General features: G+C 35.5%; 1 protein-coding gene across 2 annotated transcripts in view; it reads right to left on the bottom strand.

Moving 5' to 3' along the window:
* KIAA0825 (KIAA0825 ortholog) overlaps window positions 1-26,571 on the bottom strand; it is a 245,789-nt gene that overhangs the window by 163,536 nt on the left and 55,682 nt on the right. For both annotated transcript variants that reach the window (XM_063421904.1, XM_063421905.1), the window contains exons 5-6: window positions 11,898-12,068; window positions 875-969 (exon numbers count right to left, since the gene is read on the bottom strand). In XM_063421904.1, coding sequence (XP_063277974.1) covers window positions 875-969; window positions 11,898-12,068 — 266 coding nt within the window. The remainder of the gene's footprint in view (window positions 1-874; window positions 970-11,897; window positions 12,069-26,571) is intronic.

The raw sequence follows: 26,571 nt of genomic DNA, 5'->3' as shown, positions 1-26,571 counted from the left end.
TCCCAACTTTTTCTGCAGCTACAATACTAAATTATAGACAATGAAGAGCTACAAAGCGAAGCCCTTCCATTTTACTTCAGTTTAAAAGTTGTATCCTTCTTCCTTTCCCTTTCCCCTCTAGCAACATTCAGCTCCTGCAAGCATAGACACAGCCCCCATGGACACACTTTTGCACTCTCTCCTTTTTTTTGATGGGGATCAAGTACATCTCAATGAACTTAAATATTATTCTTTGTAATACATATTAGTATTACTTTCAAACACCAATTCAAAGCACCTTTTAAAATAATTTCAGCTTTAAAATCAAGCCATTGAGAAATTCAATTCCACTATCAAAAAGTATCAGACTTGTTGAAGCATTTAGGTGCCACAAAATCAACAATAAAAATGTGTTTTGGAGTAAATGGAGCTAGATAAAAACAATCTTGTACATACATTCTACAATGCACAGTGCTTATTACATAGTTGTTTGTTGGCATCAACCACACTAGACATTGTATGAGTACCTATACCTCTAGGAAGAACCATTATGATCAAATTCCAAGAACTTCATAAATCTTCTTCAAGATTCTTTGAGATTATGTGTCTAATACTAAAAAAGCTATCGTATTTTAGGGCTTTTTTTTCCATTTTGTTATGAGGTATCTTATAATCACATTTTTTCTGTTATTAACTACTAAATACCACCCACTTCTTTGAACACTGTACAATTTTATTCCATCTAAACTGAAACTCTGCACATAAATATAATCACTGTAGCTGAAATAATGGAACTACAGCAATAAGTGTTTATAATGAACATGGAGAAAGTCTGCTCTGGAGACACACACAAAAGAAAACCCCATACAAAGTGTAAGACTCTTTTCATACTCACCTCTTCTACCTGAAGTAACTGTTCAGGAAGCACGCTGGTTTCATTTGCTCTAGTTTCTCCTATTAAAAGCTCCCCACTAGCTCTCTTCAGAACTCCTGCACAGTATGATAAAAGAGATCAAAGTTAAGATTAATTCTGTAGAAAAGTCAGCAGCCTACAACATCTTCTGATATATCAATATGAAGCATAAAAAAACCCTCAAGAACATGTAGGGGAATACTAATGTTATAATAAAGTCAAATTCAAGTCATACACAGTTTCTTGTATATAACATGATGAAATCCACACCTGGTTGTACTTGAATTTTATATAAATGCACACTTGTAATGTGAAAAGTATGGTTTCTTTTGTCATTAATGCATTTTTATACTGATTGTGAAGTCACCTCTTCTTACGGAGAATGGATAACACTAGATCAGCTGTATAGAAATTAATTTCTCATCTTTGTTCAAAGAAATATATCAATTGAACACTAATATATTTTTACAGCTTTTATTGGAAACACCAATACAATAAGAATAAAAAGGTAGTTAATTAGTACAGTTATAAGCAAAATGATGGCTTATAAAAATATAAAGAACAAGAAAAGCTCCCTAAGAAGGGCTGGTACAAAGCTCATTCATAAATCTCATATAGTAATCAATAATGGAATATTGCCCTAGCTTCATCAAGGACAAACCAGTATCTGGGGTTGATATCAAGTTTAACAGTGTTTCAAGACATCTGGGTTCCTGAAGTGCATTGATGATTCCTCTTCCAAGTGATACAAGCACAAATGGAGGTGCTTGTTGGGGATTTGAAAGTCCAAGGCAGTCTCAGCTGCAGTGACCATGAGATAGTGCAGTTCCAGATCCTGAGAGCACAAGGGAGGGTGAAAAGCAAGCTCACAGCCCCAGGCTTCAGAAGAGCAGACTTTGGCCTTTTCAAATACCTGTTTGGAAGAGTCCCATGGGATAATGCCCGAAGTAATGGGGCACAAGAAATTTGATTAATATTCAAGGATCACATCTGCTGAGCTCAAGAGTGTTGAGAACAAAAATGGCAGAAGGCCTGCATGCACGAACAAGAAGATCCTAGACAAACTCAAATACAAAATGTAGCATACAGAGTGTGGAAGTAAGGATGGGTAACCTGGGAGGAACACATAAACAACTTCTGAGTATGGAAAAAGTTAAGGAAAATCAAGCTCACATTCAACTAATTTGGCCAGAGATGTCAAAGACAGCAATAAGGGCTTCTGTAAATACACCGGTGATAAATGGAAGACTAGGGAAAACATGAGCCCACTGCTCAACAAGACGTGGGCCTGGCAACACAGACACGGAAAAGGTTAAGGTACTGAATGTCTTCTTCAACTTAGTATTTACTATAAAGACTAGCCTTCAAGAATCTTAGGCCACATAGACCAGGAGTTAAGGCTGGAGCAAGGAACATGTACTCTTGGTGGAAGAGGATCAGGTCTGACAATAACTAAACAAACTCAACATATTGAAATCCTTGGGCCCTCATTGGATGCACCTGCAAGTGTGGAGGGAACTGTCAGATTTCACTGCAAGATGTTGATTCTCAGTAATCTTTGATCAATCATGGCAACTGGGAGAAGAGTCCAAAGGCTAGAAGAAAGCAAATGTCACTCCTATTTTCAAAAAGGGCAAGAAGGAGGACTCAGGGAATCAGAGTCTTGTCAACCTCACTTCAACACCTGGGAGGGTAATAGAGGCATTTCCAGGTGCATTACAAAGAATTCATCAGAAGCATTCAGGATGACTTCAGTAATGGGAAGTCATGCCTGACTAGCCCGATAAACTTCTATGAAGACATTATTGGCCTGGTAGATGAGGGAACAGCAGTGGATATTGTCTACGTGGACTTCAACAAAGCCCATGGCATTGTTTCCCACAAGATCTCATTATAGAACAAGATGTAGACAAACTCTTGCTGTGTGGACTGGACACAGTCAGTAAGGTGAGTTGAAAAATGGTGGAATAGCCAAGCCCCAAATGCAGTGATTTGTGGCGCAAAGTCTAGTTTGATGCCAGTAACAGCAATCAGGGGGTCAATACTAAGTCCAATCCTGTTTGACACCTTTATTGATGATTTGGATGATGGGGTGCAGTGTACCCTCAACAAGTCTGCAGATGACATCAAGCTGGATGGCAGACAGTCATGATCCAATCCAACAGGACCTCAACAGGCTGGAGAAATGGGCACACTAGAACCTCATAAAGTCCAAGAAGCGAAGTTGTGCATCTGGAGAGGAAAAACCCAGGCACCACCTCATGTTGGAGTTCTCCCAGCTGGAAAGAAACTTCGCATAAAAGGACCTGGGAGTCCAGAAGTACACAAAGTTTAACATAATCCAGCAAAGAAGGCTGATGGTGTCTGGTTTGCATCAGGTAAAGCACGGTAAGCAGGTCAAAGGAAATGATTCTTCCTGTTCCTTCCTTCTGCTCAACAGTGAGGAGCCACATCTGCAGTAGTGTGTACAGTTCTGGATTACTCAGTACAAGACAGACATGAACATACTGGAGAGTGTCTTACAAAGGGCCATGGAAGATGACAAAAGGAATGGAGGACATACTGAGAGCGCCAGAACTGTTAGTCAACAGAAGAGAAAGTTAAGGGCAGGATATATCACTAATGTATATAAACACCTGAAAAGAGGGTCCAAAGGGGCCAGAATCAGTCTTTCATAATGACAGGCCAGTGGTCACAGGCACAAACAGACACAATGCCATGTTTCCTCTGAATATCAGGAAATGCCTTGCTTGAGCAGGGATTGTTGGACAATACGAACTCTAAAGGTCCCTTCCAACCTTAACTATTTAGTGATTCTATGAGTCACAAAGAGATACAAGAATAACACCAAATCATATGGTATTTTAAAGATCTGTCTTGTAGCATAAAGCTGGTAAATATCACTGGTACAGATATTCCTAATGTAATGTACTTCATATGAAATTAAAAGAGGTTTTAAATGACCAGGTGCTGCCAAAGCACTGTTAAAGATTATCTTCCAGGCATAACCTTAGAGGTCATCAGTGATCTAAAGCTACTAGTAGTACATGGCCAAGGTTTAAAGAGCTTTTCTCTTTCCATGAAATTTCCAGCATTGGATTTAATTTATCCAAAGTAGAATTTACCTTTTCCTTAATCAATTTGCATTCTGAAAATACTGGATTTCATACATTTATACAACACAGTAAAGCTTTGAAGTTTTTGTGTGTTTTTTGTTTGTTTTGGGGATATTTTATGTTTTGGGTTTTTTCCCCAAATACCCTTTTTGTTTGCATTTTCAAAAGACATTGACACATTTGAGCTGAGAAAAATGAAAAATAAAATGGTAGAACACAAAACCAAAATATATTAACCAGGCCATCCAACTCCCTGATGATTCAACACATTACAGACAGTACCAGAAACTTACTTGGATTTTTTTCAGCATGTTTTAATGTATGTTATGATGAAGTTTCTAACAGTTTTCTTTAGAAACTTGTTCAGAATTCAAAAAACTCAAACAACTCTAACTGACTGGATATTTTCCCTATTTTCTATTCTGTGTTGCCAACCTTAAATTTACCTTTTTTTCCTTGCAATTCTCCTTTTTATAGATATAACATCACATTCTAACTATAAGCACAAGTGAGCTTCTATATATTCACATTCTCATATTACTGTCACTACTTAGATCTGCTATTTGTAATTTTTTATATCAAGACTTCAAAGAAAACCTTAAACATTTAACCTAAAATCCTTGTGTATTCACAGCACTGCTGCCTTACTTGTTAAGAACTCATAGCTGAGATAAATAGGTATTTAGCTGATGGTAGATTTGTGACTCCAGGATCATAGGCAAAGACCCAAGTGATGCTTACACTCACACCAGTCACTTTACAGGCTTCTTCACTGTGAAATTAACATGTTCTACTAGATTATCCCACTTCCTTTTCTAATTAACAGTCTGAGCACTCCTGCTTTATACTCATATGTTTCTATGTTTGTGCATGTAGGCTTACACACTTTAAGAACTTCACCAGTCATCTCGAAGAAGACACAGGTTCAATCTCCCCTATTTTACTGACTTCCTTTGATTTCTCAAATTTTTGCTTTCCCCAAATCTCATCTGTGTATGGCTGGCCTTAATATTCTTTGATTTAACCTCCAGCTGGCAAAGGTTGCCTTCACACTTTGTGTTGAACCTTGTACATTTAGCCACAGCCCCCCATAAAGCCTCTGTTCTTCAGATGCTACTACAACTTTCCTCTCAAACACTATTGCCACAGAGACAGATAACAAATTATACCCTTCCTGTCCTGCAACTTCTTCACCTGTGAGAGACTGCAAGGCTTGCCAGCTAAAATGTTTTGGGTGTGTGTGTGAGGGAAAGAGGAAAGTCAGGTCTTGTTCTGGTGAGGCAGTGCATTGCTCCATACACTTCACCCCTCAGAGCCTGTATCCCAGCCCCACAGTGGCTGCCAATCCCTGGCACATTGCAGGCAGTTCTCCACACCCTGCCCCTGGAGCCCTAGTCTAGCCCCAGAGTGGCTAGATGACTGGAATTCCCACCTGGGGAAGGGCCCAGGAAAGCCAAAGGGTATTTAACCTGAGACAAAAGGTGAGCATGTCTTGACCCTACCTCCTTTGAATCTCTATGAGCTGAACACCACTGGAACCCGGAGTAGTAGTTACATTCATTCTTTTCTAGACCTTTTTTGCCTTTCTCTCTTTTTTCTTCTAACTCCCTCTTCTTGGAATTTTTGAGTAACTTAAAATTAAATGGGCTTAGAGTTTGGCAAATCGAATGAGCTAAGTTAATGCTTTGAAAAGTGTTTTATGTTGATTGAATGCCGGTCTAAACATTTTTCCAAAGCTCTTTGATATCCTGAAGTTGCCAGTAAGGGTTTTTTTGTTGTTTTTACCTCTTGAGAATATCCTGTTGGTATTTGTACTGTCTATCTAACTCAGAATATACAAAAACCTGCAAGCCCTTTTAAGTGTCTCATAAGCAAGGATTTTAGGGCCTCACAACTTGTCCTTGACTGTCTTGCCCTAATCAGCAAACTCTCCTGGGAAAGAGAAGCACAGCTTTATTCAAGGTACATCTGCCCAAAATAGTTTACCATGCCAGGCATGGGTCAGAGGAAGTATACCTATCTAGAAAGCCATTTTTCTAGAAAAATTCTCTGACTCCTCTCTTTAAATAGCATATATCAAACTGCATTTGCACAGATAGAAAGAAATGCATGTGATCCTTCTCACATGGTTGTTTAGTGAAGAGAATTAGCAGAAAGAGAGCAAAGAAAAAGTGGATGTTGTGAAAGAAGATGTCATTTTCTCATATCTGCTCCTTTTCCAGAGCATATTCTACACTTTCGCCATTCTTGATTATTAGGGAAGTTTGGATTAACCACAAATCCTTGTTTTATCTTTCTTGAAACTGATGTTCTACAAACATCTAGTCTTGATGGACTGCTCATAATTTGTGTACTTCCTTTAGTTTACCAGCCAGGCAGTTTTAATAATTTGTTGTAAATAATGAGAATCAGATTATATCCAGTGCTACACTTAAAATCAAAATTCTTCAGCCAGCTTTCCTTGTGTGTATTAAAATTTGTCTGGGATTATTCATCTCTTCAAAACAATTGTTTGCCTAAGCCCCCTTTATCTACAATTTATTTAATTCTTTCTCTAATTCAGTATTTTTCTGACTTTGTAATGATGATTACAAAAACCAAAGAATAACAGTGACACCTCTTGCATTCTAAACATAATTATTTTTATTTCTTATAAGAAGTTCTATTAATTATTTTTCTCTATAGAATTTCACAGCTTTCCTATTTTTATAGCATTTAAGGCCATAAGAACAGTTATTGTAATATCATCTTGCATGCAGCATAGAATAGCAAAGTATCAAGGAAAGCTTTTCTATGGCTACTCAGTATCTGTGGATAAGCTAAATATCAGTGTTGTCAAAGTTGCTTACAAATTGGATTCAGCCAACTGACTCAGAACTTTTATTGAAACTGTACTGGAAATAATACAACTTGAAGAAGCAGGAAGAACCATTCCTCCAGAAAGATAAATAACAATTAAAAAATCTGGGACTAACTATGGGTCAAACCCCCCTGCTTTCTATCTTCAATAATGGACCTTTTACTTGTTGTACTATAGTGAGCAAACTGTACTAACCCAGACGCAAGACAATATATCTCTGAAATCATACTCCTAGTGTAAATTCATCTTCACTTTGGATTGATCCACTGAAGCTGTGTATTTGTGAAAGAATATACTTGAACATCTTATGTTGAAACCAAAGCAAAAATCACAACTTTTTTAATCTTCAATTGTAACTTTTGCAATATTGCAACTTTGCAATGGAAGTCTGTTAGGATGATTCTGCACTCCTTATATTACACTTTCCAGAAATGGATATAGAGTCTTTGTAAATCTTTCCAATCCCATAAGTCAGAGTTTGTAAACCTAAGGACTTGACATCTTTGCCCAGTGTTTTCAAGCACTCCATTGTAAAAAGCCTTTATTGGTATTCATTATCTGATCTGTCCAAAGATCATCTTTCTCACTGAAATGGGGAAAAAAAAGTGAGACAGATGAAAACACATTAGATGTTTTTGATTTCTTAGAAGTCTTAATAAGAGGCTTCTGAAAACCCAAGAGGAAAGAGAAATCAGACTTAAAGATGGAAAGAGAATGCAATTTGGCAGACTTCTAAACCCAAACCTTCTGCTTAAGCCTTGATTGTAGATTAACATGTTCCTGATTGCTTCAAAGAGAACAACTCCTGTGATGCTGGAAGAACTAGATATGTCAGAACATCTCACGAATTTCAACTGAACGTAAATAGAGAAGTAGACTATCCCATCACAGTAGGCATGACAAGATATCTGCAGATGAAAGGGTTAAATAGTCAAGAAAAAAACTGGGGATGGTTACTCCTCTAATTTTATGAAATCCAGTGCCTGTAGTCGAATGAAGTGAGGTTATGTACCATTGTGAGTAAAGGTCCTGTACATGATAGAAAAAATACAGATACTTTTTCTCTGAAAGGCAGAATAACAGTCTTACCCAAATGTCACACTAATGTTCAGGGGTGGAACAAAACCACACCACCACTTGTTTGTCAAAGAACTTTGCATGATTTTCTTCTTATATTTGATTTAAAGGATAACTTGAAGAACACACTGGTAGTAGATAAAATTCATATTTGTACTATCTTTTTTAAAAAACTGTGCTTAGATAACACAAACACAGTTTTAAATCAAGCTCAGATCTTGGCATGTACATTTCTCATTGAGGAACACTAAGTTACTGCTGGTAAAGTCAAAAAATAAAATCGGGAAGAATTGGATGGAGAACAGTGAAAAGAAGTTAGACTGGAAAATGCAATTCAGATATCTCTTTTCTCCAATCTGTGCAAAGTAATTCCTGAAAATGAGGATTCTCAATATATTCCAGAAGATGCCAGATAAAGAGCTCTCAAACTGAACTCAGAGACCTATCTGTATCACCTAAAAAACTCTCTACATCCATCTCCCTACAGAGTTCACTCTGGTTCACTATTTCCTTTGGTGCTATTGTCTGCCATGGGGTTACCATCAGAGAACACTGGTAGGCAGTACTTCCCTCTAACATCTATTTTCAACGGCCTAAATTGGTCTTCATAGGATTCCATTGTGCACGCTGCAAAGAAACTTGTCTTGTTGCCAGCTAGAACTCTGAACTACATGTCTTTCTTTTCTTCACTGTTCTTTTTTTTGGTTCACAAGCAACCTCCTACCAAAAGCAGAATCTGCAGAAGAGACTACATCCAAGCAATAATGCAATGAAAAAGTATGAAGAGAAGCCCAGGTGGCCACCTTGCAAATTTCCAATGTGGAAGCCTTCGACCTCTCCGCCCAAGAAGCAGCTATAGTCCTAGTGTAATGAGCTTTACAAACCCTGGGAGCCTCTTTACCCTTAACTACATACGCCTCTCTAATACAATCCCTTAACCATCTAGCTAAGCAACTCTTAGAAGCCATTTGACCCCTCTTAAGACCCCCTAAGAGTACAAACAATCTGTCAGAAGATATGAAATCTTTGATTCTTCTGTGATAAACCCTAAGTGTTCTTCTTACATCCAATTTATGCAGCCGTTGCTCTTTGTCATTGCTGGGTTTAGGGAAAAATGAGGGCCAAGAAACCGTCTGGTTTAGATAAAATTCAGATGCCATCTTTGGGACAAAAAAAAATTTAAAAAGAGGAACCATCCAAAGAACTACTTTGTTTTGGATAGAACTTTATACATGTTCTAAACATCAAAATTGAAGTATTATGGAATATAAAACAAAAAAATCAATTGATATTGAAACAGCTATACACATAAACACACCACTTGACACAAACACATAAAAAACATTGGTTTTGATGCATCTCTGTGTGAGTTACATAGATTAAAAGTCTCCTATGAATACTACAAGCAACCAAAAAATAAAGGAAACAAGTACAAGGCTTCTGCCTACACAGTGCCTATGGAAACTTTAAGTGACGTGGACATCCATCTACCTTTTATGAATGGCCATCTTTCTCTAATTTGCCAGTAGTACTTCTTGCACTGACACTTCAGATACCCCTCACTGCAGAGCCTGAAGGGTATGCTGGATATACCCAACCTAGTTTTAACCCACTGAAAGTATGGTGAACTGTCTAGCACCATCAGCACACACTTCAGCCTGGGCTAGTTTGCTCTGCTTCTTAGGCTAGTTCTGCAGCCTGTGCTGCATTATACACTTGAACTTCATACCCAAGTTAATTTAAACCTGCTTCAGACATATCTACACTCTGTTAAATTAAACAAGATTTATAGTAATAAGGCTTCTAAATAAGTATAGAAGATGGCCATTGTATTCTCTAATCACATAGTGTGCTCTGATGAAAATAAAGGATTTTAACCAATCCTTCTTATCAAAAATCTCAGACATCATCAGTGAAAAAAAAAGATTATCAACCCAATATAGAACACAACAGAGAAAATCTTAAATGCTTTTTGGTACTTAATACAACCCGGAACTACTGGAAATGTAGCTTTCATTCTCCCACATGAAATCATCTTTCACTTTGCTACAATTGAGATTTCCAACAATAAAAATTAAAATAATACCAATAAACCCTTCTTCTAGTCAGAACTCTTGCTAAAAATTTCTCTGGACATGTCTTCTTTTCACAAACTATCTGTAAACATATCACTGAGCAAAGTTTTGTGAATAGAACCACCTGATTAGAACAGCAACTCTAAAACCAAAAGTATGTCTGAAGACTTCACTAAAAGCATCTAAAAAATATTTACCCTCATTTGCTTTCCAGAGTAAAATTAATTCTATGATTTTTTTTTAGAATGTACCTTCCACCCACAAGACTGCCTCCTACAATATCTAATAATACTTCCCATTCAGATTTGATTAAGTAGAGGTACCAATTAAGAACTGACTTGTAATAGACATGATTACTCTGAAAAAAATATTTCTCAAAGAAGGCAGCTTAACACTCTTTGGAGAAACAGTTCTGGATGTAATTAACATCCAAATTAAGTTTGGAAAAATGCCTACAGGATAATTTCTACTTCCTGGAAAGTAAAGTATTTCTTGCTAATGTTGAAATCTTTAAGTTCTCTGAATTAGTGGAGGCCATATGCCTTAGAATATAGTCACATAAATATCAAATAAATTTCCCATTCAAGACTTTTTGAACTTTTTCTACACTTTCTCATGTAATACAGTAATAAAAAGTACATTTACCATTGCCCTTACTGAATGGACATTGCCCTGTACAACACATGCGGAAAACTTCACAAGTTTATTCTAACACCTCTTTGTAGAATCAAGGCCATAAAACCTAAATCATAACATACAGTAGCTTAACATTTCTTGAGAATTAGTAAAACTGAGTGACTAAAGGAGGCAGAAATACATTGAAATCAGTAGCAGAAATGAAATTCAAATACACATTAGAGCTCTGACGTATATTCTAAAAATATATAGGTTAACTTGTATTTATTTTGGAATGTCACTATCACAGGTGAAGAATACATCAACAAAAATGTGTGCCTTGGAACTCTTCTTATTTAATATTTTTATTTTCATCCATGTATTATTCTGAGACTACATCATTCCCAAAACACCTTTCTCCTCAGCCTGCAGCTTGACTACAGAGTTAGTGAACATTCAGCTTCACCTGTCCTCTCTCCCTGAGCAGCCTGGTCTCATTTCTGGTCTGATCTTTTCCTGCAACAGAATCAAAGCTTTTGAAACCACTTCTCTCTCATGACTTGGAGTCTCTACTGGCAGAAGTAGCAGAGCAGAAGAACATTTATGAGCATACTCCTGGAAGGTGTTACTCAGATGAATTTTCCTGAACACATTTAGATGAAAGAAAGAGTGAGCTTGGAACCTATAACAAATGCAAACACGAGGCTTGATCATTACAATGATGTAGACCTTCCTTCTGTAACAACCTCTGAAGCCAGTGGGATAAGCATGCTAGTAAACATAGTATATACAAGTAAGTTTGAGAAATACAAGTTAAACAAGGACTATATCCTTAAGCAGGTAGCTTCATGCACACTAATATCAATTAAACTGATATTAAAGTCAGTGCTTTTCCCTTTTGAAAAAGGCAGCTTTCAAGGACAAGTTCAGAAAAAGTCAGTTTCAAAGAATTCAGACTCCAAATATTGTTGTGTCCTATGTGAGACTCAGGGTTTAATAGAGAATCCAGTAGGAGATATCTTGTTACAGTGTTTGATAGTTTTTCATCATGGCCCTCCATCAATATCATATCTTTTTCACATAGCGATCAGTCCTTTTCTACAAGTCATTGTGCTCAAATGTAAATCCACACATTTCAAAAGCTTTTTCAGTGGATAGGGTAATACATTTATTTGAAAAATATGATAAAAATTAGCTAATTAGGTTGAAAATAGTATAAAAGTATTCTTTTGCACAAAGTAAACCAATAAATCATTCGTTACCTTGGACATTCTTATTCCTCTCTGTAAATGAAGGCAGCAGCAGAATTTCTGTAGAAAGCTCTTCAACTTTTTCCTCCATTAATAAAAAGAGTTTGATAAGTTGAGAAAGACATTTGAGTTGATACAAGGTTAAGCAGAAGTTCCGTCCTTTCATGTGGTATTCCTGGGAGACTATTCAAGTAAAATTATAAAATTACTTTTATTACAGCTAAAAAAAAAAAAAGATCCTACAAAACTGATTATGTAAGACAGTATAATACATCAAGCAATTTAAATTTTCTTATAATATAACATATCTCTTTCTCATTATAAAACACTGTTACATTATTTTTTCCTAAGTCTTCAGTACCTCTAAATTATCTGTGAGGTTCCAATTGAATTCTAGGTTTTGTCATTCATTAAGTAGGATTTTTTTCCATGCAATGGATCTACTCAGAAATGTTCTCACCTGTATTTTACAGAAAACCTACTGTGTTGCAAAAGCCGAAAGGGAAAAAAACGCATCATTACTGTATTTTAATGGTTTGGGACATCACATCACTTGTCACTCTGCAAGTCACCTTGTCTGTTTAACAATCTGCTAGCACAATACAGTTGATGAATATGACATTTGAGTGAAAGAAACATCAATCTAACACTCCACAACTTTAAATATGTGGGGTTTGAAAACAAGTGAGACTGTCACAGAGCAAATATCAGCAAGTATTATAACTATAAGCATTTGGTATTTAAAAGAAGAAACGGAACATTTTATTTTGAAAGGTTAACACATGCACTCATAACATATAATCATGTCACATTAACCAGGGAACTCTGATTTCAGCACAGTCAGACTATAAACGACTGTGAGACGTTTCCAATTCAGTATTACCAAACCACATGGGTTTAAGTACTTTAATTTTACAATGGTTTTAAATGTAACAAATTTGCACATCTATGCAAGTTGTGGTGACCTGATACTATGTTCCTATGCAGTTCTGCTGCAGATGTAGCATCAGCAGAACAGTTAATCTAGAAAGTGTCAGAGGCAGAGCCAGAGTAGTTTGAAAGGGAAGCTCTGAAAGATGAAAACAAAAATAAATTCATTAAAATGTACTTCTATGTGTCAAATCTTTCTTACCTTTGCAGATTTTAAATACTTGGTACCTTCTTTTTCCCTCAAAGGAAATAAATAATTCTAAATATTTTTTAGGCATTTACAAAATACTTTTAAACAGACATAGATCTAAGTAGCAGAGCTGAACTCTGAATATTAATTCCATAATTCGCTATTCCAGTTTTGCAGCCTTAGCGACTGGACAGCAGGTAAGGCATCTACATCTGAGTTTCCTCAAAATTCCAAACAGATGTATTCGTGTTGGTCCCTTGCATTTCTAAAAATTCAAGAGTCAAAAGAGTTATGCACAACTGCCTCTGTTAGTGTCTTTCCTCTCTGAATAATGACTAAATAACAAATCTATCACTGGATTTTTAATTTTAAGTCTTGAGCCTACAAAAAATCACATTCTGCAATTCAGAGGATTTTACTCCTTACCTGAAAACTAGAGAATATAATCTGAGTTTAACTCACATGAAAAGACTGCCTGAGTCTGCAGTGTAAGAACCACAAAACACATCATAAAAATGAATGGAACATTAGTTTTATCTCCTGTAATTTGAAAACCTTGTGATGCTTCTGCCCCATCTATCAAGGAACAAGGAAACTGTCCACTTATTTGATTGCCTCAAGTGATATTGTCTCTCTTAGACTGAAAGACAGTAGAAGATGAAGGTATACCACAGTAATGCTATTTTTAGAACACATTACCAAACTCAGAAAAAGTAAAAACTTTTACTTTTAATGATCATTCAGAATATATTTCAGTTTTATTGTTTCTCAGAAATGACAACTCATTTATTTAGTGCTTGATGTTCAGATAGTGGGCACACACCTGAGTATCCAAAGCCTGACTGAAAGGCCTTTTATACACCCAGATCACTAGATTTAAAAAACTGATGGCAACATTTAGTTTTGAAGACCGCTGACCAGCCTGTTTGAACAAGCACACCACCATCCATTTTTTAGCGGAGTAGAATGAACAGGCACTTCTTTCCTGACATTGTTCTAATTGGATAACCACAGGACAGAAACCTTTAAGAACTGTGTAACAGCCAAGAGCTAAGCAGCCAATGCAATGACATAGAGAACATCTCAAAACAGGTTTATAAATCTCATAGAAGAGTGTCATGAAGACAACCTGTCACCACGTGGACATGTGAAATAGGCATGAGGACTGTGATATATGTTCAACCAAACCTCAGTGACACCAACCTGCTTGGAGGAAAACTGGCCATAATCACAGAGTGGAGTATGTTTACTCTGAAAATGTTACTGAATGGACCATGAATTAGAGTGCTAGGTCAGAAAACAAACATAACTCTTTCACCCAGGTGACACTGTACAACAAGTGAAGCACCCCTCCATGGTGAAAATGGTCTGAAATTGTTATTAGCATCCTATCCAATCCACAAGACAACCATACACAGGGTGGCTGAAAACCCATGAAGGCAATCTCAGACAGCCACAAATCAGTAAAGCAATGGTATTGCAGTCTATCTGCAAGATAGTAAGGAAATGGACAAAGTTACATGATACAAACCAACTTCCTTCCTGAACCAACAGCAATTTACTACCATTGTTCTTCTAAATCTCATTTCTTCTGCATGGCTGACTTTAATTCATGTAGTCCTTGTACAAGGAAATAACTGCATTAGGATCTTTGGATACAGACAAACATCAGTGGGACCTCCATAGAACCTCCTAACAACAGGACACGTTGGTTTCCTGCTAAAGCAACACCTAGACAGAAGAATTTCTGAAAAGGGACAGAAAGGCTGGTACAGAGGCTATGAAGAGGTAAAGTGCATTCTATAGCTTTTGTCAATGTGCCAAATAGGTGATTTTGCTATTATTGCTCGAAAAAATCTGAGATCAAGAATGAACAAACACAGAGAAGTAAGGTTCTGATCTCCTAAACATAGCTCCAGGCTTCTGTCTCTGCAAAACAAGAATCACACTAATACTGCTGTACAAGCAGCCTATGCTGATGATTTCTAAACTGCTCTGGAGGCCAAACTTGCTAGCAGAAATATCCTAAGTCATGAAAATAAGCTATCATTGGCTACAACAGAAAATATTCAAACCAAGTACAGTGTCAGGGACCACTGAAGTCTGGCTGCTACTCGAGGAACAGGGAGTATAGCATTATAATACAGCCAGTGGGACAGGCTCCTTGCTAGCCAGGGCCCCATCCTGAAAATCCTAAACAAGGCAGACCCTGAGATGATAGGTTTCAACCAAGAGTCAAGATCATCAGCCAAGTTCATGGTGACGACACAAATCTGAGGTTGAGTCAGGAAGCTAATTCACCCATTTGAATCTGGATCTGGTCTGGTGGAGGTAACCATAAGTCAGGCACAGTTCAGCGACCACTCAGTGGAACCATGGTGATAAGGCAGTTTCAAGCTCAAGGCAGGAAAATTGAATCAATGGGGTCCGCAGCTCTGGAGAAGATGAACATCAGGACACCTGTGATGTAGTTCAAGCAGGGACTGAGGACCCAGGTGCAGCTGAAATAGATCTCCTGGGAAGGCTGTGGTGTAGGTCCCTGAAAAGGCTGGTCAGGGCCTTCAGGCTCACTAGTGCACAGAGGGCTTTGTTGCATAGCCTTAAGGAACTTGAGTTTTCTGACAAATACTTCAGAAAAACTAGGAAGCTTTCTTTCTGCTTAATGGAAGACAGTATAACTATTTTGCTAAGAGGAAAAAAGAGAGAGTGCTTGAGGTTTCTGCTATCTAGATTGCAGTTCTTTCTGAGGAATAGGAGGGAGACAAAAATACTACTTGAATTAACTTGAACCTGCAATTCATTTATGTGTAGCAAGTAAATATATCTTGATAGTTCATTACACAAAACTGGAATGAAGCAAAGGAATAAGCTCAAAACTTTCATGCTAACTACTAAAACCTTTCTACATTTAGATCATCTGCACTCTTGAGTTCCTACCACACAGAGGCAGAGAGGACCTAAAAGATATTTAATTTCTTCAGGCATGCTGATTTACTATCCCAGCCATAGAAAAAACAGGCACCAGAAGTCTGTCAACCCAAATGAGGTTATTCTTAGAGAGCTTTTCTTATAGAAAAAGAAGGCCCAAGTAAAACTAATACTGGATGTCTATCAATTTGTGCTGGTACCAAGGCAGCTGATGCAGTTATATAACACTGGAGGAACTAGAGGTACTATTTTCAGGTTTGGTCTTTTATTTTAGCACATTGTATTGAAGCGGAAGAAATTTTGCTAAGATCTGAAGGACATGCCACCCTTGTCGAAGAATAAAGCTGTCCATTTTACTGGCAACCATTTGGCTGGATGTAGCTGGACAGATGGTACCATAGAATTTCACTTCACCAGTGATGAAGTTGAGAGGTGCCCATATGAATTCTAAGACAGCTAATAATTAAAGCATTTCTCAAACATAAAGTGAAAGGCATTCTATAAAGCACTTGATTATTGTACCTGACCTTCTCCTAAGTACTTAAATTCAGTAACAATGTATCTGCCTTTATCTTAGCACTTTTAAAGGTTTTTCCTCATCTCTGAAAAGGAAGACATATGAGAAATAAGGCTGAGCTAGATCTAGATGACCTGTGTATATCTGCTAACTTGTGATTTTATAGTAAGTTTCAAAAGTGATACTTTCCTCAAAGCTGTAGCTCTTTAAACCACTAAAAAAATGTTCCAACTCCCTTGGTTATAGCCTTGAGACACTTAAAATCTCAAAAGGCATAAGAAAACATGTATGAATGAATCCCATAAGCCAAATGCAACTTTTGTTATTATTTTCTCTTTCTATTTTTTTAATGAGAGTGGCATCTCAAATATTTTAAAGAATTTTGAATTCACATCATCTCAAAAACTGAGTGCCTAATTCTGATAATTTCAATTCATCCAGACATGTGACAGAGTAGAGTGTGGCACAGAAATACCTGCATCAGAGATGAGATGGCTCTAAATGTTAAAAAATAACTACATTATGACAGTGTTGCTCTCAGATTAATTAGTCTTTACTATTCATTCTACAGAGCCACATTGCTAAACTGCTTCTGAGATTCATGATGGAATCCTTGGAAAGCAACCTGATGACTGTTTTCTTCAGTGATTACAGTGGGGATTTCTCCCTCATCAGGAACCAAGGGTCCAAAACCCTCTTAAACAATTACAGTAAAAAATACCTTCCCAATACACAATACATTAAATATTATTCATCTGTCCCCACTTCTAAGCCTTGATTTCATGTTAGACAGATCTACAATATTGTTCTACTATGGACACAAGTAGGCAATGTCAGGGATTTTATTCAATAGAGCTATATAAGGAAGAAAGTAAAAAAATAAGAAGTGCAATATTAAACTTACAATCTAACTACAACTTGCCTACATAACAAATAGAATTACCTTTTTGCTAAATCCAAAAAGAAATAGCCTAGTAAAGCAAAACAAACTCAGCTGCTGACAGTCACTGTGTATTGGGGTATTCCAGGAGGTAAATTTTTTAAGCTATGCACAGGGAGTTATATACATAAATTCCATTAACAACAACGTGTTTCTCAGGTCTCAGTGATATTAACTTTTAAGTGATGCTATAACTATTATAACAATCTTGCATTTATGACAGCATTCAGCTGTACACTATCTCCTAAACAGAGCTTGTATATAAGTTGTATTATTCTTTAATTTGCATTTAGTAAAGATATATTGCCTTTTTATGGACATCTGCTCACAGTTTTCTCAAACTGAGTGTTGGTATACAATTTTTAATGCAACTGCTAGGTTTAAATAATTGGTATTGCTGGGTATAATCACTAATTTGCTTACACTGTAAAAAGCAACTTAGTATTGCTGCATAGCAGATGTAATACACGGTATTACACAGAACTAAATTATTACAAACAGTGCCAGCAGTTTTCTATACACAGTACTTATGATAATTATAAAAAATCATCTTCATTACTGCAAGCTAGCAATTTTTTAACAGTTTAATTTGTATATGTTACAAGATACATTCAAGTCACATGGATACAATTACTGCAAACCCAAGAACCTATAAAATGTTCCTAAACAAATCCCTTTGACCCTGTTAATGTCTGTTTCTTATTAATCTAAGGCTATATTGTTTGTAGCATGAATTTTTTATGGAATATGAAAAAAAAAAAGGAAATCCCTTAACAGTTGTTATTGATTCCACCATTTACTCACTCAAAGATAAGTGCCATTTACAAAGCAGAACAGATGCAGATGCTGACAGAAATGTAAACAATTGTTGCATGGCTTAATGCCAGATTCTAAGCCAATACATTAAATTCCAAGTGAAGCATATTTCCCCTATAGATTGCATTTATTGCCACTTCATTTCCTATGTGCTCTGTCTCTCTATTGCTGTGCCTGGCACTAAGTTATTTTCAGTTCTTTGGTGACCCCTGAGGCCTAGTCTTACCTCACATAGCCATTAGAGAAGGGAATTGCATGTGTCTGACATGGTCTGAAACCAATTATTTGATATTTTCTTCAGAATGATGCCCAACTCTGTTGGGAATGAGCAATCATGAAATAATTTACCTCCTGATTTAATTTTTTTCTGCACAAATTAGTTGTAGCCTGAGCTAGCTACAGACAGCTGCTTGTATCTGTGTCTTATCAAGATTCTACTTGAAGTGGTGAAAAAGGAAAGGAGAGAGTGGAGTTGAATAGAATAGATTGGGGAATCCTGCTTTAAAAAGGCATTGACAAGTTTATCAGATATACTGATCACATGTGGTCTCTGCTGATTGAAACTGATGGACCTAGAAAGAACTATTAGTGATGTAAACTGTTATCTGAGCAGTTAAGGTTTTTTAAACACTTGTCTTGCTTTGCAGCTCCCTGTTAGGTGCAGTGAGACCCAGGTGTTCCAGGACAATCTGGTAAAGCAGCCTTCACAAAAAAACTACACATTGGCAATTTTTATCCCTTTAAAAAAAAAAAAGGTCACAGATCTAAAAATGGTAAACATTTTCTTATTAGACATCTCCATTACTGTGTGACTTTCATAAATGCTTATATTATACATCCATACTGTGCATGTAGCAAAAAAATGCAGTCAAGTAAAGGATTTCAACTTATGTATAAACATGATAAGCATGCATAAATTTGCATATATTTAATTGAGTGCATCTATCACAGAGATGTCACTACCAGCTACTAAACAACTTCAGTGAAAACTACACTATTTTTAAAAAAAATATTCACTACACATGAAACTGATTAAAATTTTAATTAATTAATTAAAATTATTTAATTACTTTATAGATTAAAATTTATTAAAATCTGCTCCATAATGTCTTCCTAGTAAAATGAGATCAATTTTGACCTCATAGTGAAGGCTGATTCCATGTAAGGTTGCTAGATGTTAGCTAGCAAATCCTAAAGTCCTTTGCCAACATAGCATGTGTAGGTCCACCAATAGGAAATCCTTAATTGTAAATCATGTTTACTGACCAACTGATGAACGAAATGATAGACCAGTGCTGGAAACACAAGATGCAGAACAAGAACATCGAACCACACTCTGACTTGAAATTTATGTTGTCATCTTAAACAAATGATCTCACAAATCCTACTCCTTGACAGTGTACTGCTCCTTTACAAACCTCAGGAACAAACTACAGAGAATTCTTGAAGCACTCTGAAGATGAAGTGTCTTTTAATCATGTTCAAGAAAGTTACTTTATACACAGATACCTATCTCAGTTTGCTCTGAAACCAGATACTCAACCTCTTCCTTAATTCTCAAGAGCATACATGGCCTCTAATAAATTATAAGACATTCCTATCATACACTTCAATTCCTGGTAGACAGTGACACTTTAAACAATTCAAATGTAAATTAATTATTTAGTTTCTGAATTAGAAGTAACTGACTGCTCCATTTAAGGAATTTAGCATCTGACATCCAATAACTTTCTGATAATTATCAAAATACTAAAATAGCAGACATTTTTTAATCATCCTTTCAACTAAAATGACTTTAAAACTTTTAGAATGACAATAGTTGCAGTTGCTTCTAGCAGTCAGGAGTGGAGTTTGAAGTGCTACTCTACAATTAATAATTTCTTCTGAAGTAGTAACTATTACCAAAAAGTTATTTTCAAAAACTGCTAGAACTATCCTACAGCAACATTATGCTCTTAATAATATTTCTCAGAAATCTGAAACAATATTTTGGCCTTGCCAATGACATAAACTGATTCCACACACATTTTTTGATTTTTCTTGCCTGCTCTGTGGGCTGACAGAGTTATCACATTCTCTGAAGTCTTCACACTCACACACAGAAAACACCAAAGCAGAATGTTTTAAGAGAGCATAAAAACTAAGAAGGCCTGCTGAAAATAACTGAAAATAGCAGCTACACTGAAACTGGAGTCCTTGAAGAACTCTAAAAGTTGATCTTCCTCAGTCTTCGCTGAAAGAGAAACTAAGGACTGCCAGGTCTGTCAAATCTTATCATGAATTCTAACTTTGATAGGAGTTGCAAACCATTTTATAGCACTTGGCTGATAAAAGACAATTCTATGTGTACTTGAAAACACAGTAATCAACATTTCTTTAATGCCTGCAAATGTAAAAATGTCTGCTAATGATGCTTCTGCATCTAAATTCATAGAGGCTGGGTCTCTCACAGATTGGTTCATTACACTGGAACTACTCTACTCAAATTAGGTTATTAGGAACCTACAACCAATCAGTAATTTCTATCACATGTTGATCATTCCTTTCTTTAAGAAGGAATATGCATGATACTAAATGCATGATACTACTATGTATTTCCTTAAAAAATAGATTTAAATGCCTGTGTCACTTCTGCTTCTCTTACTCCAAGATACAACAGAGACAGTTCTAATTTCTTCAAAAAAGATTAAAAAATACAGCTGGAGCCAATACTCTTATTTTTGCTTTCTGTGCCTTTGTATTTCAGTTCTCTAGTTAAGTGAAGTCATCACAAAGTCCTCACAATTACTTTTCCAAGGAATATAAACATCAAAAATAAACCTAAGCAGACCGAAAAGAGGACAGACATTGCCATTTAAAAACTTCTAGAGAAATTTTTCAAAATTTATCATTTTTAAACAAACATTTTGTAGAAAGACTAATATACAAAAGAAGGATTAATTAATGTCAGTAAAGACACAAGTTCCCATTCACTGAGCTGAGATTAAAGAATTAAAATACTTCTTTATGCATGAGTTGATAGTATGGTGCATAACCGAACACGTAGCTTCCATGTTACAGAAACTGTTGGAATTTCCCAGCATGTGAACAGAAAATCAGTACACTGTCCTTTGTGCTAAAGTACAAAGATCTGGTTCTTAGCCAGAGGATGATCAATGTGTGAATTTACTGAGGCAAAGTAAACTCTTCTGGAAAATCTGAGACCAGTAACTGATCTAATTTCAGACAGTCCACTATGTGCTAGATTTCTAATTAAGAAATTGGACTGGGTTTTAACCACGCTCATTCTCTCAAGGTCAGATAGACTGGAATATCCATTGCCTTGCTCTGTCCAGTAAATGTAGTGAAAAGTACTATAAAATGACTGAAAGCTTTGTTTTTCAAAAATTCAGTAGACACAGTGGCCCCTTCATTGACAGTAGAGGGTGTTTTAAAAATTGTAAGACTAAGACTCAGTTAAAACGACGTTAATATTTTAATTTAGCATGTTACAACCATCATGTGGGCATGACACTCCCCCCTAATTTAACCACCTATATTATTCTTCAAAACAAACTATTGTGACTAAAATAATTTTGACTTTCTCCTGTACCATTTTTACAACAGAAGAGGTTCTCTATCTTGACAAAAATCAGTCAAGACCATATTGTTAACTTGTGATTAATGATGGTAGATGCACAAATTGAAAAGACTCCTGTAACAACTGCCTTTGAATCAATTTTTCAGGACTGTATTTTAAAGACTTTTTTTTAAGTGTTCTCTTATCTGCCATAATCCTACACAGTCTTCTTAATGCCAGACCATATTCTGAAGTAAATGAGAGACTTTCATCATAATTGTCCCTCAGATTTTGTCACTTTTTATTATTAAAGAGAAAACTACAGTATATAAATGTTGGATTGATTTCTGAACATTTGCAAAATATCTGACTATAGAGTAAAGGAGTTTTAATCTTTTACACTTGGGAGGAGAATACAGTGACTAGACAGCAAAGTGAATTAAATGTTCTCTTCATGCTGAGGAAGAAAATGCATGTATGCTGTGAAAAGACAAAGGAAGGTAATTAGCTGGTGCTCACTAATTGTGAAAACACTTGGAAAAAAAATCCAAAAACTACCAAGAATGAAACCATGTGCCTTTCAATCTCTGCAGAATTCTGAAAATAGATTTGAATTCCTGTTTAAAAAGATGAAGTGGAAGAGCTTAATTAGGACGCAATAGCCTTAAAAAATATAAACCAAAATATCATCAAGAATTTCATGCTTAAAAATATTTAAATAACTTGAAAACCAAAGTTTAGTAAGTAAATAACAAGACAATAAAATTCTGGAATAGGCATATTTTAAAGATGACAAAAAGTAAGTAAGGAGATTTTCTTCATAATTTAGGCTTAATAAGCAATTTCAAGTAACTGCTCGAAAAAGATGGAAGGTCTTCAGGCCCACTATCCACTTTGCAATTATGTCAGTTCACCTGACATTTCAGTAACTTAGATACTGCTATCTTTCACTCTACTATACACTTAAAAAGTAACAAGCTTAATGCTTTTGTAATCTTTAAGAAAATGTCATTCTAGCAATAGAAACACATTTGTGGTCCTAGGGATATTATGTTCATATGGCCTTTAAGAGTGTACTTCCATTTTATTAAAACTTCAGCTCTGCATGTTCAAACAGATGGTTTTATTTTCTCCTCAGTACTACTCATATTTTCATTTAATATAGTTGTGCAGAAGAAATCAAACACAATACTCGCAAGGATAAGGACTGAGTAATATGTGACAAAGAAGCTATAAAACACATTATTTCCTATATTAAATTTAAGGATATTTTTGTTTCCCCTGGGATCTTGTTATGCCTGTCAAAATTCTATAGGCTTCCCAAGGAAGACAGAACCCTGCAGAAATCTGTATCATACCTGTATGTCTACTGGTTGCCAATTTCAACTTTGTATTTTAAATTCCCACCAACACTATTTGTTCCATTATTTTAAATAGGTGAAAAACCTATTGAATATCTCAATGCTGACTGGTTCATAATAAAAAATTATGAAAAAAAATCTCTTGTATATAGAAAGCAAAACAAGTAATGATTGTATCGCATTTTCACTCAATCTCTAAGCAGTAATATTTTTGCTGTTGTCATCATGTATTCTGTGATAGCTGTGTATGCATAAGAGAGAAATGCTATGGTTTTATTTGATACCTGTTACTTCTCAATCTTTAATGGATAGAAACCATTTTTTTTTTACCCCACCTGTGTAAGGTATGGGGAAGATTGTGCCATATCTCACCATATCTGAAGACAGGCTGAGAGAGCTGAGATTGTTCAGTGTGAAGAGAAGGCTCCAGGGAGAAGAGTCCTCTCTAGTACCTCAAGGAGGATGAAGTTTCCAGTTTTTATTATAACTTCCTTATTTTTGTCTTTATAATGTCTAAAGGTCACTACAGTAATTATGTGGGTCTTCATATACCCTGAAGTTTAAATTTATAAAAAAGCCAACTTCAAATAACTGCCAAATAACCTTAATTCTAAAACTTTGTAATTCTAAAGATTTGGCCCTTAGGAACACATTACATATTTAACTGAAAGTTTGCTTGTACCAATTCAAGGATTTGGACAATAGAATGAATTTGATCTGCAGAAGCAAGATGTCATACTGGATATGATTATCTGTAATCCCCATGGACTACTTTGTATTACATGGTTTCCCAGCACTTAACAAAGACGCATCAGGACTTTCAGGACTGAACAGTAGCAAGTGAAGTGACTAAAGCACTTTCCCTGTTCACCCTCATAGTTGTAAAATAACAGAGGGCAGACTATGGGCAAGAAAACATGATGGAAAACCAATTGTAACTACAGCACAAATATTGCAAATTATCTGCAACAAATTGTTATCTGTACAAAAATATCAAAAAAGTTCAAAGATATAAATACTAATTACATTAATCTAAGTTTGGACCTCTTTAATTTCCAGATATAAATGGGAGATGAATTACACTACAGTTATTGAGCTGAAATTATTCCCAGATGTGAATAGTTGGGGTATTTTCAATCATGCAGTCACTAAACCAGAAAGTATTAATACTATTTTATGTATACATTTGATAGAAAAGACAAAAATCAGAAGATTTGTTGTAGGCCATAACAGTGGCTATTGAGATCGCAAACCAAGCGAAGTAAATTATACAGAAGGATAAAAGCAAGTCTGAAATGAAAGCTCTTAATTTCAAAAAGAAGAAATTATAAACTAGGGGGAATAAAACTATATGCACAACATAGTAGAGAAATCAAATTTAAGTTAAATGTGCAAAACACAAAATTCATATCTCAAGTTAGCTCTTCAGCAAATTCCTGGGAATATGTAAGTATAAGTGAGCTCAAAATAGATTTTTCTTATCAAGTATTTTAACTTAACATCCTAAAGTTGTCTTCTCTTCAACAAGTTATTCAATAGCCTGATTATTTTCTTGTTCTGAACTCCACTGCACAAATGCAGCTCCTGTGGTACTGAGTCCTTCTATTCAAGATTAGCTGTATGCCATATTCATTTTAGGTGTTTCACAAACACAATATAATCTGTAGGAACTCATGAACATTTAAAGATGATAGATTTAAAATGTAATAATTTAAATCATAATTTGCATTTGAATATATCTCTATAATAGAATGGACGTTAATTATATTCTGGTGAAAGAAAAGAGAAAGGAAGCCTGCTGGTCCTCTAACTTAACAGATATATACTGGGGTGAAAGTGTAATACATTAACATTAAAATATATCTCTGAAGGTATTTTAATTATTTTCTAGCTAAAAAAGTGCTTAGTGCATCACTTTAGCTTACCTCCACTTTGCAATAATATTTTTCTTAAAAATAATGAACTACTGATATTTAAGAACACAATATCTATTGCCTCCAATTTTAAAATTAGAGTTCAGTTAGAATTTTAAATGTTTAGGGTCTCTGGAAGGATCATGACATTTAAAATTATTAAGCAAATCAATCTGAATATATTAGACAAAATGAAACTCTAATCTCTGTTTCATCTTAACCACAGGAAATTAAAAAATTAATTAGTCTATGTAAGTATTTATACTCTGTTTATATACAAAAACTATATAAATAAAGCCAAAGAAAACCTTCCACTAATACATAAATTGTTCATAATTCCACAATGTTTAAGTTTCTTCAGCAGATGTCTGATCACCTGCAAGAGTAGTTGTTTCTTCATCTAACAGATGACCAGTTATTATAGGTTAGTCATGCCTGATTAAACTAGCTTAACATTTTTGCAAACAAAGAAACAAAAAAGATTCAGAAGGTAAAACTACAATACACAGACTTACAGCAAGTAATTTCTGAGAATTACCACATTGGAAATCAAAGCAAAAAATCATAAGAGATAACCTGAAAATCAGCTGTGATTCTTTCCAGGCTAAGTATTGTCAACAGATATTTTTTGTATACTTTTAAATACCACATTACACAAACTTTTGAAAGATGTAAATTATTAATATGATAGAAAGTCTGAAACAACAAAATCCCATTAATAACCAAAAAATCTTGAGGGAGTGGGTTGAGAAACATTCCTTGCATATTATTCTAGTAAGCTGGAAACATTGATTATTTTCTGAGAGTACAAGAAAATTATAATTCATGTTATATAAAAACCTCCTACAATAACTGCCCAAATAGTATTGGCTGAATCCTGCACTGTTAAAGGTAGTAAAAGGCACAGGCAGATCTAACAGGTAAGAGCATCAAGTTGTAACATAAAACCACCTGGCTCCACTGGAGCTGGCAACTGAAGATGCTGAGTTCCAAAAATCTGTCTCTTCTCACATGCCATTTTGACAGCTTCTCTGTCAAGCCACACACTTTGTAGGTACTGATAAATGGTAACAATCTCTTTATAATACTTCACAAATAACTGCTCCAGTACAGAATGAAAAAAAAAGTAGTTAATTCCTTACTTCACAAATAGATTATTATATATCGTATATTTTAAAGATAACTCTGTTAAAACTTGTTATAGAATACCTCTATTTTCCCAAAAGAAATAGATTGTCTATAGAAAGTTTTCTGAGGTTCTGGCACTGTTTTATTATTTTCTGGGTTTTTTTTGTTGTTTTTTCTTTTTTTTCCTATGCTGTATAGTAGGATCAATTACAGCAGTTCTTATGAAAAAAACCCACAACAAACCTCAACTAAAAACCACATTACCCTGAGGATGGACTAAGCAAACACAAACCCTTCTATCACCTTTGGGATAACAGTCCCAACTGAATGCCTTAGATTAAATTATTTTGATATTCTGAAATGTGCTGCTTTGAGGGCTCCCAGAGGGCAGAGGCAACATACAT

The sequence above is a fragment of the Prinia subflava genome, chromosome Z, assembly GCF_021018805.1.
Source record: "Prinia subflava isolate CZ2003 ecotype Zambia chromosome Z, Cam_Psub_1.2, whole genome shotgun sequence".
NCBI classification, from domain to species: Eukaryota; Metazoa; Chordata; class Aves; order Passeriformes; family Cisticolidae; genus Prinia; species Prinia subflava.
This window is presented reverse-complemented; position numbering and strand designations above follow the sequence as displayed.